This window comes from Podarcis melisellensis (genome assembly GCF_964234715.1).
Source record: "Podarcis melisellensis genome assembly, chromosome: 1".
NCBI classification, from domain to species: domain Eukaryota; kingdom Metazoa; phylum Chordata; class Lepidosauria; order Squamata; family Lacertidae; genus Podarcis; species Podarcis melisellensis.
Genome location: NC_138528.1, coordinates 122765864 through 122786934, shown reverse-complemented (window position 1 = coordinate 122786934; position 21071 = coordinate 122765864). Strand labels below are relative to the sequence as shown.

Below are 21071 nucleotides of genomic sequence, written 5' to 3'. Positions count from 1 at the left end.
TCACAGGAGGGAGAAAGAAGTATAAGGGGTATTGAAAGGTGTGGGGGCAAATAAACTAACGTGCACTAGCCAGAAGACACCCCCCTGTATGTGTGTGTGAATGATTTCACAGTTGTAAGTTGCTTTGGGTTGCCCTGAGCAAGATAAAGTGATTAACAAGTTTAATAAATAATAATAACTGTTTGTGCTGCCTGTATAGCACGCAGGTATGGACACTTGCAAAGTGATGTCTAAAAAAGTTCTGTTAGAGAGGAAAAAACTATACTACAGTGATTCAATGGCTGAAGTTACAGATAGGTAGCCGTGTTGGTCTGCCATAGTCAAAACAAAAAAAATTCCTTCCAGTAGCACCTTAAAGACCAACTAAGTTAGTTCTTGGTATGAGCTTTCGTGTGCATGCACACTTCTTCAGATACACATGGCTGAAGTATGTACAGAGCGATATAAACTCGGATCTCACGTTTCAATGCACAGTAGCTTTCCTCTCATTAAAACAAGTTTTACATTGGTTGATTTTCTTTTATTTCCTAATATGAAATTGCACATAAGAATAGCCCTTCTGTTTGTCTCTCTCATTTTTAGATTCCAAAGGACAAGCCTGGGACCTATAAACCATGGGCTATTGAAGTAGACTAACGTCCTGGTTTTCCGCCAAAGTTTTCCGCTTTTTGTGTTCTTCATCATCAGAAGAGCAGTCGCAGTCTAATCACACACAAGAAGGACAATGATATTAATTTCAACTGTGCAAGATTTTAAAAAATTATATTGATGTACGAAAACAAATCTGTGAATTTCAGCAGGTGTATAATCAAGCATAGACGTCGTATAAGGGATAAGAAAATTTAATTCCAAACTGTGAGAATTAGCACCTGTATATCTACATCTGTTATCTGTGTTCATATTGTATTGTAATGGCTATTGACATCTACATCTGTAACTGTAGGCATATAAAATTCTGTAATTAGGTGGCTGCCTACCAGGCACACAGATACACTTCAGCTTTTATTCAGAGGAGTTAGAGAGGGGTGAGATTGTTGGTTTGGGCTTTGAGGATCATGTGGGTGTAGGGAGAACCATTTAGTAAATGTTAGGGCACAGGGGAGAGTGCTGAAGTACTCATTTGGCTTATACATTCTGCCCCTTGCCAGTTAAGCAGACCTTCTCCTGGAACTTGCCCAGACTTGGTATTCAATTAACCATCACTCAGAGTAGACCCACATAGCATAGTTGAGGAAACTGGAAACTGTCATCAGCAGAAAGTGACCACATGTTGCCAAGGTGCACTGTGGAGGCGGGCAAATTTTACTTGCAAAATAGGAACAACTCTGGACTACATTGCAAGGCTGTCATAAGCCACTGGTCTGTTCCTCAACCTGAACATACCGGGGGGGGGGGGTATCAGACCCATAAAAAGGGAAGCAGTTAGCTGGTAAAATAATGGCCAAGTACTTTTAAAGCATTAACTTTAATCATTTATTATCCTGATGATGATCACCTTTGCTCGCATGATGATTTGAGAACTATTGTTTTCAAGAGATCTGACACATATGCTAATTAAAAATTGTTATTATGAAACTGTATGAGTCACAATGAATTACTTATTTCATTTTTCTATTTTGCTGTCTCTCCAAGGAGTCCAGAGCAGCCTACATAAGCTCTCCTCACCTCCACACACACCCCAGGTTTTTAATTTTTCCCTCACAGCACTCAAGAGTCAGGTTAGGCTAAGTGTATGAGATTCACCTGCATGGTTTTCTCCCGAATGTTGCAGGCCTAGGGCACAAGCAGATCTCACTCTCGCTGACAAGTGATACCATAATGAAACAAAAAAGATAAGCTGCCACCTATTATGCAATTAATTAATTAATTAATTAGTATACTGCCCATCATCCGTATATCTTAGGGCAGTTCACAACATAAAAGCACAAGATTTTTAAAAACAATAAAAGCGATAGCAAAGCAAATCATTAACCCCCTACTCGCCCTACACAGCAGCATTCTCAGAACATGAGATACCTTGCCATGATAATGCATTTCAGTTTGACAACACTTGGGCCAGGCCATTGGCTGGTGTGCCAATCGTAAGGATGACACCACCTGACTACAGAGCAGGGTTGTTGTAACTCATTTTCGGCTCCAGCCCCTGTAATGAAGGCATGAGTGATCTGTCTCGAATCCTGCACCCCACCTGCGACACGGGAATAATTAATGATGATGATGATGGACAGTGCCGGAAGCGCCATCAGGCAGCCCTGTTTAGGGAAGTTTTTAATATTTAATGCTGTATTGTTTTTAACACTTGATTGGAAGCTGCCCAGAGTGGCTGGGGAAACTCAGCCAGATGGGCGGGATATAAATAATAAATTATTATTATTATTATTATTATTATTATTATTATTATTATTATTATTATTAAATTTACAATTTCCTCGCACTAGAAAACCCGACTGCGTTTAAAAGCAAATGAACCTTTGCATATTTTCCCCTCCCCCTTTTTTCCTTTGGCTACCACCAAATTACAGAATTGTAGAGTTGGAAGGGGTACCCAGTGTCATCTAGTCCAACCCCTCCCCCCCTGCAATGCAGGAATCTCAAGTAGACCATACATACAGAAACGCGGAAACAATAAAAGTCATAAGCACCATTTATTTATTTTGCAAGCTATCATTGTTGCGAGACAGACAGACAGACGAAACTTCAAAAGCAAACCAGAAAGTCTGGGCTGCTTCCTCCTACGGTGATACCTACTTCGGCTCAATGGATGGCGCTACGAAGTATCCCGGTCCATTCCCGGAAAAGGACGAACCTGGACGCTTCTACTTAGGGAGGGGCGGTGGAAACGGAGAGCAGAGTCTCGTTTCAAACCCCGCCCAAAGGAACGCAGCCCATTGCTGCATGACGTAGTTGGGGAGTGGGCGAGCTGGACGAGCCCATTTCCGAAATAAACGGGGGTAGGGTAAAACAAACACATTTGCTTCATTTTTAACTTGAACTCCCTCTCTGTAAGAGGAAATAAACAACCCCTCACAATAATAAAAACCCTTTAGGCCCAACCGGCGTCACACACTCGACCCTCAGCACGACACACTTCTCTTCTCCCACCCCCACTGTGTGACGGCTGTGAATAATAGTTCCTTCCCAGCAAGCCTCGCTTCCCTCCTGCCCGTCACCCGCGTGTTCTCGCGTGGTTTCCTCTCCTCTCGGGCGAGGTTGTGTGGGGAGGGGGGAGTAGAAGAGGAGGAAAAGGGGTGGAGACTTGAAGCCGCTTCAGACCGCCCGCCTTCTCCGTCCTCCGTCGCGCCGCTTAGTCAAGCTCGTGCTCCTTGGACGTTCCTTTCCTGCCTTAAAAGTCGGTGAGGCCCGAGGCGCGCGGCGGGATTGATAGCTCGCGGGGGGTGGGGAGAGAACGCGGCTTGGCGGGCGCTGATTGGGCGGGGAGCGCGGTGGCGCGAGGCTGGCCCGTAACGGCCGCGCTGGCAAGGCCGGTTGCTGGGCCTCCTCCTCCTCTCCTCCTCCCCCCCTCCTTTCCCTTCACTCGCCCGCGCCCTCTGGCCCGGCCCGGCCTGGCGGGTAACAAAGCGGCGGCCTCTGTTGGGCAGTGACGCCGCTGAGGGAGGGAGGGGACGCGGCTGTGGCGGCGGCGGCCGGGAGGGGCAGGCAGCAGCGCGGGACTCAAAGCCTAGCCGGGGCGGCGGCGCTAGCGGGAGACTTCCCCCTTCCCTTCCTTTCCGGGGCCATCGCTTCCAGCTCCTGCAGCGGCCGCCTCCGCCCGGAGGGCTCGGTGGGTAGGCCGGGAGGGAGGAGGGCGCCTCGGGTCGGCTGAGGGAAGAGCCTTCCGGGAAAAGGCCCGTTTCCGGCCCAGGCAGCAGCACGAGGCGGGGCACCCCCCCCCCACAACTACACAAAAAATAATCACGGCCTACCCGTGTTTGTAGATGGGGGGTGTCTTTCCTGAGGGGGGTGAAGGGTGGGGACACCTCCCGGGGCTGAGTGGGTGGCGCCTGGTGGGGAAGGAGGAGGAGGGGACTCAACGTTTGGCGATTGCATTTTGAAAATAATTTCTCTTTTTTTAATAATAATTTTTATTATTAAGTTTTCCATTTTAACAATCACATTGAATATTCCAAATTGTACAAATACCTAAAGTCCAAATATTTTGCCAAATTATAATTTTTTTTTGTTGGGGGTTCCCATGCTTCAAGTTCAGTAGGGTCCAATCATCTCATGTTTCTACTGCCTTGAGTGTCAGAATTTCTCAGCCTTTTTGCTTCGGTGCAAGATGATTAGTTGGCACGTTTTCCAAAATCTGTATGCGCTCGTGACTCTTGGTTGTTTTTACTGGGAGAGACCATGGTGGGGAAAGGAGGAGTTTTAAATACCACGAAGATGGGTGAAATGAGCCCTGTGGATAAAACAGCTTTTTGCATCCCCCCCCACATTTTTTGCAAAAGCGTGAAGGGCGTCTTAAGTTATTTTCCTCCTTCTCCCTGGGCACCCTGAATTGATACTCTGTCCTGATGTAACATTATTCCAAGGCACAGGGGGGGGGGTTCCCCTAGCTAAGCAGTAGCCATGGGGTTGTTGGTAAGTTTGGTCCCCTCAAAATCCAAGCCCTGCCACCCCACAAACGTGAAAGAGGATAGCTGGTTTCACTCTGGTTATGCTATATGCTCCCGGAATGCATTCAGGAATTCTGAGAAATTTTGGCCCATCCCCAAAACTTCATTCACACCCCAATACCTAGAAACATGCCGGAGGAATGTTGGCCCTGTCTTGTGTTTTTTTAGACAGCTATGATTTTTTTGGAAGAGCAGGTACTGTAATCTTAAACACACCTGCTCAGAATAATCCCGTTTTGTTCAGGTGCAGTTAGTTCCAAGGAAGTGGTCATAGGACTACAGCCTTGTTGGGGTATACGGAGTACCACAAATACCCCTTTAAAATACTCCTCTCGTTCTTGTTTACAGTATAATCTGGAATGAATTCAAGAACAGGGCTTTAAACATTGTGATACTCTTGTTGCTCCGCCTGCCCCCCACCCCTCCCTTTTCCCTTGAAGCCTTAAATGCAGTTCATGCTTTTTTGTGTGTGTTAAGGCTGGATTCTATACATACAATTAATATGTTTGGACTGAGAGCCTCTCTTTTTACATATAATTATGAAGTCGAGGTGTGAGGGCATAGCCATGTACCCCTTGGCTATCTTGATACTTTCATCTTATGATTCATCTCACTGCAGGCAGTGTCAGGCGACTGGATCTAACCAGCTTAAAATCTATCACAGTGCCCCTAGCCTAGTATTGCTGTGGAGCATTGCACTGAAACAAAAAGATTGCTGCGCCATTTACCAAGAAGAATTGATATCTGAAGAAGTGTGCATGCACATGAAAGCTCATACCAAGAACTAACTTAGTTGGTCTTTAAGGTGCTACTGGAAGGAATTTTTTTTGTTTTAATTATGGCCTTACTTAGTTTTAGGCAGAGCACTGGTAAAAATCATGAGGTTGGAAGTCCCCCGATTCCAAGTTAAGTTTGACCCCCAAGTTCATTAATAGGCCTTGATAGGTATGAGTCTCTTGGTCTCAGCTCCAGCGCTCTGATGTGTTGATAACTGCTGGTCCAGTATCAACTACTCGCCTCAGAAGTCAAAGTATTTGGTCTTCAAACCATGGATTCAGATCATGGTTTGAAGGCAATGCTTGATTTGTTCTAACCATACTGTAGTTGGTTCAGTTTAGATCTTAGGGAAAACTGTGGTAAGAACCAACTGGGAAAGGGAGAAGGGAATTCTTATGCAAGGGGGGAAAGGAGGAAGAAAAACATGTTTCTAATCTCTCAGCCCAGATTTACTCAATTTAGGCATCATAGAACCCGAGGTCTGTTATGTATTTTGAAACATAGGAAAAGGTTTGTAAACACTTAATGTTTCCAAACATTAAAGTAGAAAATAATGCTTAAATAAAATAGGAAACCATTAAGATGCATTTTTAGGATGTTGCCAATAGCTGGCAGATGCTTAACTGAAGTCTTCCCAAGCTCTTAGGGATCATCTGCTTAACTGATACATCTTGAAAATTTTGTTTCTTTCCATAGGGTGTCTTTTATGAATAATCAAAAGCAGCAAAAGCCAACGCTATCAGGCCAGCGTTTTAAAACTAGGAAAAGAGGTAAGCCTAATTATATGTATGCTTAATTAAATTGTTTCTGTATTATACAGTTGGACATCTGAGAGAAAGTTTGCTTGTGGTCTGTATTGTGTTTTTGCGCGCATGCGCAGAGAGAGAGAGAGAGAGAGAAAGCTGCATTGACGGTTTGGTGGAAAGTCTTTAGGATTGATCCTTGATCAACTATACCTTCTTTATATTAAGGCAGCTATGTCTTGCATATAATGCAAGAGTGAGAGTAGTATCAATATCCCTGCTGTTGTTTTCTTATCACCTGCTTTTAAAATAAAAATATTTGTTTTAAACAGAAATCTTAATTTTATTAAAGCCAGTGAACTAATGAACCCATTCTCCTTTGTCTCCCAGTGACAGGTTTTTAGTCTGTTTAAAAATCACATTGCAGCCTTTGATTTATCTTACACAGATGTTCTCACATACTGAACTTGAACAAAATTATTCACTGTGAGTTGTATCCAGCAGCGTCCTAGCATGAGTGAAATAGACTTAGGCCCATGCAGCAGGACTTACCCCTTCTTCTCTGTCTAATCCTGTATGCACCTTCCGCACCTGGCCTTCACCCAAGGATCACGGGGTGGTTTACAATATCAGATAGTATAAAACCACTAAAATACATACCATAGTAACAAACAAAAAACAACAATCTACACACGGTTTAGAAGGCCATAGATTGGCTCATTAGCCAAAGGCCTTGCAAAAGCAATGGATGCAGAAGTAGCCTTAACCTGTGTATCTGTTCCTTCAGAGGGAATGTAACCCCATCAAGATCAGGCAACCTCCTATCCATCCAGTCAAGAGAACCACCCACTAACAGTGCCTCAATCTTATCTGGATTGAGTTTTAGTCTTTGGCTCTCATCCAGTCCATTATCGAGGCAAGACAATGGTCCAACACATCCACTGCCACAACTGCAGATGTAAAGGAGAAGAAGAGCTGTGTGTCGTCGGCATATCGCTGGCAACATACTCTAAAACTCCGGATGACCCCACTCAGCTGGTTCATGTAGATGTTAAATAGGGAGAATACAATCCTGAGGAGCCCTACATTGAAGGCTCCATGGGGCCATATGGTATTTGTACCCATGGATTTAAATTTTCATGGTTCTTTAATGCCTGGCTTTAGGAGAGATGTTTGTTTTAGATGGGTAGGTGCTATATTTAACTTTTCTTCAAGCCGGTCAACTACGAGCTTTCAAAGGTGCTATGGCTAGGAAAGGGCCTTAATTTTGCCTCTGCACAGGGCGTATATCTCTTGCTACTGTGACATATAAATAGTCCAGCCAACTGGCTATGTGGCATGCCAGAAAGCACAGGAATACTAACTTGTGGGTAGTAATTATGTTAAAGAGTGTTTGTCTGTTCAGTGTTTCTTCAGTAAAAGGAGAGAAAAGTGTAGCTTTAATGAATTCTAAACTGAAACGTCGTTATTTTAAAGATTATTTTGGTATGGTTTCAGTTAAATGACTTGTGAAGGTGAAAGCAAATCTTGATCCTGACTTAAAAGATGTAGCACATTAACTTCTGTGCCAGCATAAAAACATCACAAAATTGATTATTGCCATTGAGCCAGAACCCTGAATCTAGTATTTAGAGTTGGGATAGGTCCATGATACAAGGTCTTATTTGAACTCACTTCTGTAATCCTCATTCAACCTTATGGTGGACCTTCCAGCTTTTTTGTTTTGTTTTTGTTAAACCTTTGAAACAGAAGGAGCTGCGCACTTCTTGTCAGGATTTTCTAGGGGAAAGAGTGTAATCTGGTGTTTAGTACCGCTCTGCTTAAATAAGTGAGAAAGAATGAAACTGAACTCAGTGAAAAAGGTGGAATTCCAATAAACAAATTAGTAGGTGGGAGTGGGACCCGGAAGCAGAAATAGATAAGTACTGTCTTGATCTGCTGAAACGTGGGTGAGCTGGAGTGCACACATGGCATAATACTGTGGTATTAGTCTTTGGATAACAAATGCCCAGTATCTTGAGGATCAAAGAAAACTGATACCTGAGTTCTAAATGACATAAGTGAAAGAAGATCCTCTCATATTCATGGAATTTACTTCTGTGTAATGTTTTCAGAAATTTTATTTATAATTTTCATTATTACCATCATGTAATGTTTTCAGAAGTGGAGTAGCAAGCAACTATAACTTAACTTTGAATTGCTGTGGGTGGTGTTAAAATTTTAGCCCATTATAAATAGACTGATAATAGGTTAAAACAGAAATTAAGATTTCAGGTGCAGCTGATACTTTGATTGTTTTTTACCAGATATTCTTGGCTTAAGAGAGTGCTCAAACTGACAACACTTTTGCCAAAAATGATTTTGCTGTGACTGTGGTCCTTCATTTTCTATCTGTTGTATACTTCTGGTATCTTACAGTGAGAGTATCTTGTGTTCTAGTACAGATAAGTGGCTTATTTGAAGCTGAGAAGCTGACCATTCAAAGATCTTGAGGGATATAGCAAATTCATGAAGGCAAGCCCATGAAGTTTGTATTTTTAATAGATGAGTTTAAAGAGAACTTCTGCAATGCATTCATATGAGGGTTTTTATAGAGAGAACCAGAATGTAATAAAATGGCGAGAGGTAGAAATAGCTCTTGGAACTGCTGGTGAGAGTTAGCTAACTCCGTAATAAACTGATTTGTGTCAGAATCCCTATTTAAAGTGAAAGGGAAATGCCTATGTTTTGGAAGATTGAAGCAGACCTTAATGGTTGCTCAGTCATGAACGCTGTACTCATGACTTCCACATCCTGAAAATTGGGCTGGATACTGGTTGATAATTCAGATAATTATTGTCAATTTACTGGTGCCACGCCAGAAAAAGAAGGGTGTAGCCAAAGGGTGATATGGAACCATTTTATTTTGATCTATAGAACATGGGTGCTAACTTTTTAAAGGTAAATTTCTTTGAATACAAAGCACACTTCTTGACGGAAAAGGGTTCTTTTTGTATTTTGCTAAAAATACCAAACCATTTATCATGCATAAAAGGGGAAAGCATAGATCTTTAAAGCGCCTGGTGATGGGCCTCCAAAGTGTAATGGAAATCTCCAATAACGTTTAAAGTGGAAAATGGCCATAATATGCTCCACTGATGTGCAGCATATTAAATGCCAATCTTCTATCTCAGCAGTGTGCCATACGGTGTGATAATTGTCCATATACAAAACTTGTTGTTTTTCTTTGTGTTGTGATTATTGAGATGTTTTGGACTACAGCTTGCATTAGCCAAATAGATGATGTAGTCGAGAACATCTGGAGGGCAGCTGGCTGGCAATGGCTGATGTATCAGCAGTATGAACCTGAACAACAAGAGTGAGAGATACTGGGGAACTGGGTTTGGGACTTCACATATACAGAGGCCGTGTCATGCCCCAGCCCTAGAAGGCTCTTTTACCCACTACTGTACTGTTCTCTAGTGAATTAGCATGATTTGAGTGCCCTACTTCCTGGCCAACCCTGACTCTCGAAGGGTATTTCAAAGAAGAAAGGTTTCCAACCTTTGTTCCTCAGCATCTATTGAGGAGCTACATTACAGAGTGGCCCCACAGTAGGCAATACTGCTTTAGAATCCACTTACTTTCTTCTTGACTCAAGTTTGCTGTCATCATTCACAATATCAGTAAAGAAAAATCATTTTGTCTTGTTCTGTGAACCACTCTGAGACTTCCAGGTATAGGGCAGAGGAATAATAATAATAATAATAATACAACAACAACAACAACAACAACAACAACAACAATTATCTGGCTCCACTATTTTTCCCAACTGTCAGCCTGAAATTAACTGCCACTTTGTTGTGTGTGTTATTTGTACCCATATAATTTGCTGTGATGAATTTCATTGATTGATCTGTGTACCTAAATTGGGGCCACTCTCTGTAATATGATTTTGTATTAAAAAACAATGTAATAAATAGTACTATGTTCACAGAATATTTATTTATTTATTTATTTCAGATGAAAAAGAGAGGTTTGACCCCACTCAGTTTCAGGACTGTATTATTCAAGGTTTAAATGAAACTGGCAGTGACTTGGAAGCAGTAGCAAAATTCCTTGATGCTTCTGGAGCAAAACTTGATTATCGCCGCTATGCAGAGACACTCTTTGACATTCTGGTGGCTGGTGGAATGCTGGGTAAGTGACCTTAAGAGGGGCTCTTTTGGTTTACAAGCGTGCCTGTGTATTTGCATGGTTGGATCGTAAAACTAACCAACCATTCATTGGTCATGATCTCAGTTGCTACTGATTATGTAGCCTCTGTACCCTCCAGAGTATAATAGCATTAGAGCTCTTTTCTCTGTGAAGAGCTTCACACAGAAGTGACGTAGTATTTTATGGTAGCTGTTAGTAACTGATGATCCAGTTCAAATTTAGGAAGATAAAAGCTTCTAGTCAGCCTTCAGTGTTTTCCTGAAAAACTAGCATCCCTGTAAAAAGGTGGGGCTCCTAATTCTTAGCACTGGGAAAGATTTTTATCTTGCTCCGTTTGCCATTGAACTTAGTTGGTTTTCACTTGCTGTTCATTTACTTCACATTGCATTGTATTAAACTTAAATGCTGTTCTAACTAGTGAAAGTGATCTTAGCCAATGTTAGCTTTTCTTGTAAAACTAAACACCAATTTCTCAATAGCCCCAGGTGGTACACTGGCAGATGACATGATGCACACAGATGTCTGTGTGTTTGCAGCACAGGAAGACCTAGAAACGATGCAAGCATTTGCTCAGGTTTGTTTTGTTGGCTTTTTAAAAATGGCTTTTCTTGATTCTACCTCCCTGCAATATAAACATCCACAGAAAAGCAAGATTGCATGTATAAAGAGGGATTGTTGAGGGCTTAATTGCTGAGGGATACCTGCTGGCACTGACCAGAGCCGGAGCAGTGATGGGCACAGCCAGAGACAAAAGTGTTCTGGATTATTGGAGGGGTGGGATTTCCTTATCCTCAAGTCAAATACAGTGGTGTCTCGCAAGACGAAATTAATTCGTTCCGCAAGTCTCTTCGTCTTGCGAGTTTTTCGTCTTGCGATGCACGGTTTTCCATAGGAATGCATTGAAAATCAATTAATGCGTTCCTATGGAAACCGCCTTCCCCCGACCTCTTCTGGCGGGTGGCATTTTAAAATCGCCCGGGACAGCGGAGGACTTCTCGGGAGCGCTCCTTGCGGAGAGTTGCCAGCGCGCCCAGGCTTCGCGGCCCCGCCGCCCAGCTTCGGGACATCGTTCCGATGCCGGGCGGCGGGGGGAGGCTTTCTCGCCCCGATGCCGGGCGGCGGGGGGAGGCTTTCCCGCCCCGATGCCCGGCGGCGGGGGGAGGCTTTCCCGCCCCGATGCCTGGCGGCGGGGGGAGGCTTTCCCGCCCCGCCGCCCGGCATCGGGGCATCGTTCCGATGCCGGGCGGCGGAGGGAGGATTTCCCGCCCCGCTGCCCGGCATCGGGGCATCCTTCCGAAGCCCGGCGGCGGGAGGAGGTGTCCCCGCCCCGCCGCCAGGCTTCGGAGGAGGTCCGAGGACAGCGGGGAAGACGCGCTGCGCTTCCCCACTGTCCCGGAGATTTCCCTGTGGGCTGTCGTCTTGCGAAGCAAGCCCATAGGGAAATTCGTCTTGCGACGCGCCTCCAAAACGGAAAACCCTTTCGTCTAGCGGGTTTTTCGTCTTGCGAGGCGTTCGTCTTGCGGGGCACCACTGTAATAAGGAAACAAGTTTTTAAAAAACTGCTTCTTCCAGTTGTTCTGAAATTACATAGTGAGGGGGGAAGCCTGACAAAATGAGGAAATTGACAGAAAGAAAGTTACTGCTGGGAAGCAAAGATTCTGGGGAATCCCCTTGCTGGGGAAGATTCTGAAGGCGCTAGGGGAACATAAAACGAAAGCAGGAATGCATATGGCCCCTTGGTATCAGGTTGCCCACCTTTTCTATGAAAACTATAGTCTTAATTGCTAACATTTGTCTTTCAGGTCTTTAACAAGCTGATCAGGCGTTACAAATACCTGGAAAAAGGCTTTGAGGATGAAGTCAAAAAGGTATTGCAAGTTGAAACTATTTTTTGGACCATGGCCTTATAGATACTCCTGTATATTTGTGTGTTTGTTACTATTTAGCAAAACATTTAGTCTGCATGTGCACATCTTCCTTGGCTAGTCACTTAGAATAATTTCTGTCCCATTTATAAAAGTTCCATTTTCTGGTTACCTGGAGGGTATAGTTCTCCATAGGGATCAGAGTAAGTGGCTGTGGGGAAACCGTGTAAGACTTTCAGTCATTATAATAAAAGCTCTGCAAAAGGGGGTCCTTTTCTTGTTTCCAGTGATACATTCCTTTATATCTCATGGTAGCATTCATAAATGATTTCAGCACTTTGCTTCTTTCAGAGTGTTGACTGTGCCTTCTACTCTTTGCAGTTGCTGCTATTCTTGAAAGGTTTTTCAGAGTCTGAGCGGAACAAACTGGCCATGCTGACGGGTATTCTTCTGGCCAATGGGACACTTAATGCGTCAATTCTCAACAGTCTATATAATGAGAATCTAGTTAAAGAAGGTAATTGTGGTAAACTATTTTGGAAGCATTCCCTGTCTGTTTTGATATTTAGAGGTGTATTCCTGCACAATGTGCTAGGTTTCTCTTCACCAGTGGAAGTCCAGTCCAACCCCAGTTCCTAGCATAGGAGTACTGTATTTTTGCTCTATAAGACTCACTTTTCCCCTCCTAAAAAGTAAGGGGAAATGTGTGTGCGTCTTATGGAGCGAGTGCAGGCTGCGCAGCTATCCCAGAAGCCAGAACAGCAAGAGGGATTGCTGCTTTCGCTGCGCAGTGATCCCTCTTGCTGTTATGGCTTCTGAGATTCAGAATATTTTTTTTCTTGTTTTCCTAAGACTAGGTGCGTCTTGTGGTCTGGTGCGTCTTATAGAGCGAAAAATACGGTATTTTACTCAGAATTTTACAATACAAGACCCAGATTTTTTCTTAAGATTCACAGGTTGAAGTAGGTACTAGGTAACAGACTGTGCATTTGTTTTAGTTATAGTGAAGCAAAACCTTACCATTTAATCATGCAATGTGACCTTTGCACGTCCAGTGAGAGTGCTAGAAAACCATTCCTCATGAAGCCAGTCAGGAAGTGATACACAAAGAGCGATTTCATTATCAAAATCTGCTAACAGTTTGAGACAACAAAGCCACCTGTGTTTTTATATGCTAACCTGTGGCCTACAGATGTAGATGGACTACAACTCCCATCATTCTTGACCATTGGCCGTGGGACCTATGGGAGTTGGGAGTCCACGTCTGGAGGGCAAGGGTAATTCACATCTGATAGTAGGACAGTATTAAGCAGGACACCTCTTCAAGAGTATTAAAAGTAACCATACAACTTCTCATGCAGGTGTTTCAGCAGCCTTTGCAGTAAAACTGTTCAAATCATGGATAAATGAAAAAGATATCAATGCAGTAGCTGCTAGCCTTCGTAAAGTCAACATGGACAACAGGCTGATGGTAAGTAAATAAGATAATCTACTTTTGGTGATGAAAATGGAGTAATTTGAGATGTGCAACTTTTTTTAAAGTACACCGCAAATAATCAATATCAATGTTTCAGGAACTCTTTCCAGCCAACAAGCAAAGCCTTGAACACTTCACAAAATACTTCACTGATGCAGGATTAAAGGAACTCTCTGAATACGTCCGGAACCAGCAGTGCATAGGGGCTCGTAAAGAACTGCAGAAAGAACTTCAGGAGCAGATGTCACGTGGGGATAACTTTAAGGATGTAAGTACATTGGTTTCCTCTGCTTATAGCTTATGAGCCTCTTTGGTCTCTAATACTCTTGTTTCGTAACTTTGGCATCTGCCATGGCAACCAAGGAAGGTGAAAGTACCGTATTTTTCGCACGATTGGACGCACCGGACCATAGGACGCGCCTAGTTTTTTGGGGGGGAAATAAAGGGAAAAAAAATTCCCTTTATTTCCCCCCCAAAAGCAGGTCAGGGAAACCGAACCAGGTCGAGGAACAGCGGGATAGTGGCGCTGCGCCTCCCTGCTGTCCCCCGAGCTTGTGGGGCTGGCTGATGTCTGCCTAGCGCGCGGGGCGCTCTGATTCAGGGCGCCCCACCCGCCGGGCGGCAGGCTGCTATCCGCAGCTTGGGGAGCCTTGCGGGGAACTGCTGCAGGGCTCCCCATGCTGCGGATGTATGCCTGGTGTGAGGGGCGTTCTGCTTTAGGGCGCCCCACCCGCCGGGCGGCAGGCTGCTATCCGCAGCGTGGGGAGCCTTGCGGGGAACTCCTGCAAGGCTCTCCACGCAGCGGATGTGTTCCTGAAGTGCCGGGCGCTCTGCTTTCAGGGCGCCCGACGCTCCGGGAAGCAGGCTGCTATCCGCAGCTTGGGGAGCCTTGCGGGGAACTGCTGCAGGGCTCCCCAAGCTGCGGATGTATGCCTGGCGTGAGGGGCGCTCTGCTTTAGGGCGCCCCACCCGCCGGGCGGCAGGCTGCTATCCGCAGCTTGGGGAGCCTTGCGGGGAACTCCTGCAAGGCTCTCCACGCAGCGGATGTGTTCCCGAAGCGCCAGGCGCTCTGCTTTCAGGGCGCCCGACGCTCCGGGAAGCAGGCTGCTATCCGCAGCGTGGGGAGCCCTGTGAGGAACTGCTGCAGGGCTCTGCACGCTGCAGATGTCTGCCCGGCGCGAGGGGCGCTCTGCTTCAGGGCGCCCCTCGCGCCGGGCGGCAGGCTGCTATCCGCAGCGTGGGGAGCCTTGCGGGGAACTCCTGCAAGGCTCTCCACGCAGCGGATGTGTTCCTGAAGTGCTAATCCCGAAGCTTGGGGCATGCGGAGCTCAGCGCGCCCCAAGCTTCTGGGCGCCGGCAAGGTCTCCGCTAGCCGTCGCGGGGCTCTCCCAGGGCTAGCGGAGACCTTGCCGGCACCCAGAAGCTTGGGGCGCGCTGAGCTCCGCACGCCCCAAGCTTCTGGATTAGCGCAGTGGTCCGCTAGCCCTGGGAGAGCCGCGCGACGTCGCGGGGCTCTCCCAGGGCTAGCGGAGACCTTGCCGGCACCCAGAAGCTTGGGGCGCGCTGAGCTCCGCACGCCCCAAGCTTCTGGATTAGCGCAGTGGTCCGCTAGCCCTGGGAGAGCCGCGCGACGTCGCGGGGCTCTCCCAGGGCTAGCGGAGACCTTGCCGGCACCCAGAAGCTTGGGGCGCGCTGAGCTCCGCACGCCCCAAGCTTCGGGATTAGCGCAGTGGTCCGCTAGCCCTGGGAGAGCCGCGCGACGTCGCGGGGCTCTCCCAGGGCTAGCGGAGACCTTGCCGGCACCCAGAAGCTTGGGGCGCGCTGAGCTCCGCACGCCCCAAGCTTCTGGATTAGCGCAGTGGTCCGCTAGCCCTGGGAGAGCCGCGCGACGTCGCGGGGCTCTCCCAGGGCTAGCGGAGACCTTGCCGGCACCCAGAAGCTTGGGGCGCGCTGGGCTCCGCACGCCCCAAGCTTCTGGATTAGCGCAGTGGTCCGCTAGCCCTGGGAGAGCCGCGCGACGTCGCGGGGCTCTCCCAGGGCTAGCGGAGACCTTGCCGGCACCCAGAAGCTTGGGGCGCGCTGAGCTCCGCACGCCCCAAGCTTCGGGATTAGCGCAGTGGTCCGCTAGCCCTGGGAGAGCCCCGCGACGTCGCGCGGCTCTCCCAGGGCTAGCGGAGACCTTGCCGGCACCCAGAAGCTTGGGGCGCGCTGAGCTCTGCACGCCCCAAGCTTCGGGATTAATGCAGCGCTCCGCTAGCGGTGGGAGAGCTGGGTCTCCCACTCCTAGCGGATAGCTTCCTGAAGCCTGGAGAGCGAGAGGGGTCGGTGCGCACCGACCCCTCTCGCTCTCCAGGCTTCAGCGAAAGCCTGCATTCGCTCCATAGGACGCACACACATTTTCCCTTGCTTTTTAGGAGGGAAAAAGTGCGTCCTATGGTGCGAAAAATACGGTAGCTTGGATTTCTAGCTGTCTCAATTGCTGTAACAATTTTTGCTGTTAAAACATTTTCTTTCCAAGTGTTTTTGGCGAATTAACATTGCACTAATGTCCGCACAATGCAAAATGCTGGCAGCAAGGTGGGAAGTATGAAACCTTGTTTAATAATGTTTGAAATAACTGCAGATATTTATGAAAATAACGATAATGTTCAGGAACAGTTAAGCATGTTCACATATACGTTTGTAGCTGTTCAGGCTATAGCCTTTTCACCTGTGAATAATGCTATTGTGTTTATCACATTTGCATCCTACAAGGAGTCCAGGAAAACATGCATTGGGTTATCTTGATCTATGCAGTAAGCCCTGTGAAGAAAGCTGGTCTGCAAGATGGTGACGTTCTCCAAGGCCACCGCCCAAGGAGCTCTGTGATTGAACAGGGATTTGATCCCTTTTCCTTGGCAAGGGTTTGGGATGCAGCTGGCTGGTTTCACCTTGCTTCCTAAGGACTGGTTGTTGCTACAGTGCGCAAACCATAGATGTTTTAGGACTAGAGCTCCCACCATCCCCAGGCAGCATAGCCAATGATAGCTCGTGGTAGCTGGGGATCCAAGCAATTTGGAGGGTGGAAGGCTACCATAGTTGGGCTGCCCAGTTTCTGTGCTTGGTTTCCATGATCAATGAGAAGTGTATTAAGATTTTATATTCTAAAATGGGGGTGGGGAAGGAGAAGCAAGATGCCTGTGTCTATAGGCAGAAACTGTAGAAAGGAATGGGAGAATGGCTGTTCCCACCTTGAGCTGTGTCTTGAATTTCACATTCTGAGTCTTGACAGAAATGTCTTAAAAGGTGGTGCACAAGGTACCCTCCCTGCGAGAAGTGAGGTTACAGGGAACCAGGCAGAGGGCCTTCTCGGTAGTGGCGCCCTCCCTGTAGAACACCCTCCCACCAGATCTCAAGGAAATAAACAACTATCTGACTTTTAGAAGACATCTGAAGGGAGCCCTGTTTAGGGAGGTTTTTAATGTTTGATGCTTCGTTGTGCTTTTAATTCTGTTGGGAGCCGCCCAGAGTGGCTGGAATATAAATGATAAGTAGCAGTAGTGGTAGTAGTAGTAGTAGTAGTAGTAGTACAGTGGTGCCTCGCAAGACGAAAAGAATCCGTTCCGCGAGTCTCTTTGTCTTGCGGTTTTTTCATCTTGCGAAGCAAGCCCATTAGTGGATTAGCGCTATTAGCGGATTAGCGGATCAGCTGTTAAGCGGCTTAGCTGATCAGCAGAGGATCAGCTGTTAAGCGGATTAGCGGCTTGGGAAAAAGGGGGGGAAAGGAAAAAAACCCCGCAGGAACTCGCAAGACATAGGAAATTCATTTTGTGAAGCACCTCCAAAACGGAAAACCCTTTCGTCTAGCAGGTTTTCCGTCTTGCGAGGCATTCGTCTTGCAGGGCACCACTGTCGTAGGTGTTATTGTTATTACTCAAGGGCGGTGCCAAGTATTGTAGCATTTACTTCTTGGGTAGAACAAAGCTAATCTCTAGGCCCAAGGAAATCTATATCTGAAAATCTAAGCAAAGCTTGTCAATAGATGTGCAAGAATGTTATGTAACACTCCCTGGAATTGCTTGTCTAGATCATCTTGTATGTCAAGGAAGAGATGAAGAAAAACAACATATCAGAACAGACTGTGATAGGCATTATCTGGTCCAGTGTAATGAGCACTGTGGAATGGAACAAAAAAGAGGAGCTAGTAGCGGAACAAGCCATCAAGCACTTGAAGGTATTTGTATGTTCATTTTTTAAAAAGTATATCATATAAGCAAACATCTGTGGGTCCATTGCAGTGCAGGCATGGGTGCAAAGTCCACATGATCATTCCCTCTGCATCCAGCTCAGTTTTCAGGTGCTCATGCAGATGTCATGTTAGGGGTAACCCCGAGGTTTGCAGACAAATCAAATGATTTTTTTTTTAAAAAAATGATTGTAGCTGGGGTTGTACATAAATGTGTCTCCCACCACAACACCCCCCCCCCCAAAAAAAAAGGAGAGAGGGAAAGCCCCAAACAGGCCAATATGGGACTGAACCTGCTCAGTGGGCACAAAATGTGCACTGGACAGTAGGACAGGGAATGAAAGCTAGTGGCTAGTACCCCGAAAAAGAAGTATTCTACGCTGCATAATGATGTACGGTTTCAGTCATAATACTGTATTGATATGCAGAGAATAGGCTGCATAAAAATGAGAACTAGATTTTTCAAACGGATTCTCTTCATTTCTCCTGATTTAATATAAGCTTATTATCTCATTCAGTGTAAACCTGTTGAAAGTGTACCCTGAATGCCACAATGTAGGGCTCACATTCTTCCTAAAATGTTGAGTTCCTGGATTTCGAAAAATCTTACTCTTGTCTGTAAAAGAAAATGGAAATCACTAATAGGTAACTTGGCGGTGCATGGTTCTAAGACTGGGGTGAGGAACCTTGGGCCCTCCAGACGTTGCTGGACTATAACGCCCATGAGCGCCCGCAAATGTGGCCAGGAACAATGAGAAGCTGCAGTTCAACAGCAGCCAGAGGATTTTTTCCCTTCATGAAAGAGGCATTTTCTGGCAGCAGGGTTTGAAAATGTACATGTCCATTTTAGGACAAATTACATGTTGATGATTTCTGATAAGCCCAATTTTAAGCAGTATTCTGGTGTACGCTAGCTTGTGCATAACAAGTAGGCAAAATATTATTATTATTTATGAAATTTGTATACCACACTAGATTTGAAGATCACATGGCGGTTCACAACATAAAAAAACGAAATGAAAGCACAAAATATGTAATACAAAAAAAACCACCCATAACTCCCTCTCCAACACATTTAAAAGGCACATTTATGGAGAAATGGGAAGCTGTTGATCAGAATAAAAGCATGTGTGGTTTTTTCCCTGTACATAACTGTTCTTACAATCTTCACAGCAATACAGCCCTCTTCTTGCTGCCTTTACAACCCAAGGTCAGTCTGAACTGACTCTGTTGCTCAAGATTCAGGAGTACTGTTATGACAACATCCACTTCATGAAAGCCTTCCAGAAAATAGTGGTGCTCTTCTACAAAGGTAATGGTTTAACTCTTAGTCATGTGTAAAAGAAGATAGAACACTCAAGAGTTTAACATTTTAACTCTCTTTAACTCATTTTAACTACTTAACCTGTAGCTTCTGATGCTTATCAGTAAGGTCTTAATCTCAAAGAAGAAAGCTGCAGTCCATAATTCCATTATGCCATTTGAAAAGGGTCTTAGTCTTCTGGTGTTGCATCCGCTTAAACAAATTTCTTGACAAGTCCACAATACAGTGGTGCCTCGCAAGACGAAATTAATTCGTTCCGCGAGTCTTTTCGTCTTGCGAAGCACGGTCCGTCGCAACTGCGCCTCTTCAAGCAGCTTTAGGAAAAAAGCGAACAAACTCGCAAGACGTTTTCGGGGCGAAGCAAGCCCATAGGGAAATTCGTCTTGCGAAGGAAAGCAAAAACCGAAAAACCCTTTCGTCTTGCGCCTTTTTCGTTTTGCGAGGCATTCGTCTTGCGGGGCACCACTGTAGTGTTAACAGAACCCCGCTACCCATTGTGATGTCAAGTGACTTTTTTGAGATGTAGATGAGTATCCTGTTGATGAAAATAGGGTGTCCTCATGAGGCTTCAAGGGACTCGAGTGGTGCTTTGGGTTAAACCACAGAGCCTAGGTAGGGCTTGCTGATCAGGTCTGCAGTTGAATCCCCGCGACAGGGTGAGCTCCCGTTGCTCAGTCCCTGCTCCTGCCAACCTAGCAGTTTGAAAGCACATCAAAGTGCAAGTAGATAAATAGGTACCGGTCTGGCGGGAAGGTAAATAGCATTTCCGTGCACTGCTCTGGTTTGCCAGAAGCGGCTTAGTCATGCTGGCCACATGACCCGGAAGCTGTACGCCGGCTCCCTCGGCCAATAAAGCGAGATGAGCGCCACAACCCCAGAGTCGGTCACGACTGGACCTAACGGTCAGCGGTCCCTTTACCTTTTTAATGAGGCTTCAGTTCCAAAGATGTATTGCTTGATGAACTGGTCTAGTGGAAATTTACAGCCCAAACAATGCTAAGGCCACGGAGCATGAGGAACGTGGCTTGACAAACTTACTGGTGGTTGTTTTTTTAGAGGGTTTGCATTTAAGCACTTCTGTGCTTTGAAAACACATGGTGTGACTTGGCATCTGTTTTCTAAACTGTGCTGCATGAAGGGATAGACACTGCTTGCCCTAACCCCACTTTGTTTTCAACAGCTGAGGTTCTCAGTGAAGAACCCATCCTGAAATGGTATAAAGATGCACATGTTGCCAAAGGAAAGAGTGTCTTTCTGGAACAAATGAAAAAGTTTGTAGAATGGCTCAAGAATGCTGAGGAAGGTGAGTAAGCCTGATGCAATTCCGCTTTGCTTATGGTGCATTCATTTGAATAAGTTTACAGTGTTCTCATGCTGGAATGCTTGTTTGTTTTCTTTCAGAATCTGAGTCTGAAACTGAAGAAGGTGACTAAGTTGTCAAAAACAGTAAAGCAAACAGGAGCAGTAGATAAAACGTCATGTCTTTGTGTCCTGATTCTTACATCCTACCTCCCTGTATCAAGCATGATATAAGGGCTCTCATGGCAAATTTATGTTTGTGTTTTCTATGGTCATTAGAGAACACCAGATTTAGGTTTTTAAAACCATGTGTTAGTAGCTTACAGGAGCTATAGATTTGATTCTAACATTGCATTAGTTTTTTGAGTTACCTTCTACCTCCTGTATTTTCTACTGTAACATAATTTAAGGCCTTCCACAACTTAAATTCATTTTATCCCTGGGTTTTCTATAAAAAAAGTTTACAAGTAGACATGATTTGGAAAAATGAAATTTGTTATAAAAATTCTGTTTGCAAATTAAACTGTACAAGTATCCAAAGTAAA

General features: G+C 45.6%; 2 protein-coding genes across 4 annotated transcripts in view; both read left to right on the top strand.

Annotated features, from left to right (window-relative positions):
• The window catches only part of LOC309365606 (aldehyde oxidase 3-like), a 64973-nt gene extending 63398 nt beyond the window's left edge, over positions 1-1575 (top strand). The window contains exon 35 of the mRNA XM_081903796.1: positions 583-1575. Within this exon, the coding sequence (XP_081759922.1) occupies positions 583-636 (54 nt within the window). The 3' untranslated portion in view covers positions 637-1575. The remainder of the gene's footprint in view (positions 1-582) is intronic.
• Positions 1576-3218: 1643 nt separating this feature from the next.
• On the top strand, positions 3219-21071 carry BZW1 (basic leucine zipper and W2 domains 1). Of its 3 annotated transcripts, none has more exons than XM_081893809.1 (12): positions 3219-3353; positions 6093-6166; positions 10142-10318; positions 10816-10910; positions 12139-12204; positions 12583-12718; positions 13563-13672; positions 13776-13946; positions 17745-17891; positions 19077-19215; positions 20408-20530; positions 20629-21071. In XM_081893809.1, the coding sequence occupies exons 2-12, from the start codon at positions 6103-6105 to the stop codon at positions 20658-20660; spliced, it is 1260 nt and encodes a 419-aa protein (XP_081749935.1). In that variant the 5' UTR covers positions 3219-3353; positions 6093-6102; the 3' UTR covers positions 20661-21071. The 3 variants fall into 3 exon arrangements, with proteins under 3 accessions (XP_081749935.1, XP_081749937.1, XP_081749936.1); XM_081893811.1 differs by having other exon boundaries at positions 3223-3349; XM_081893810.1 differs by lacking the exon at positions 3219-3353 and adding an exon at positions 3618-3781.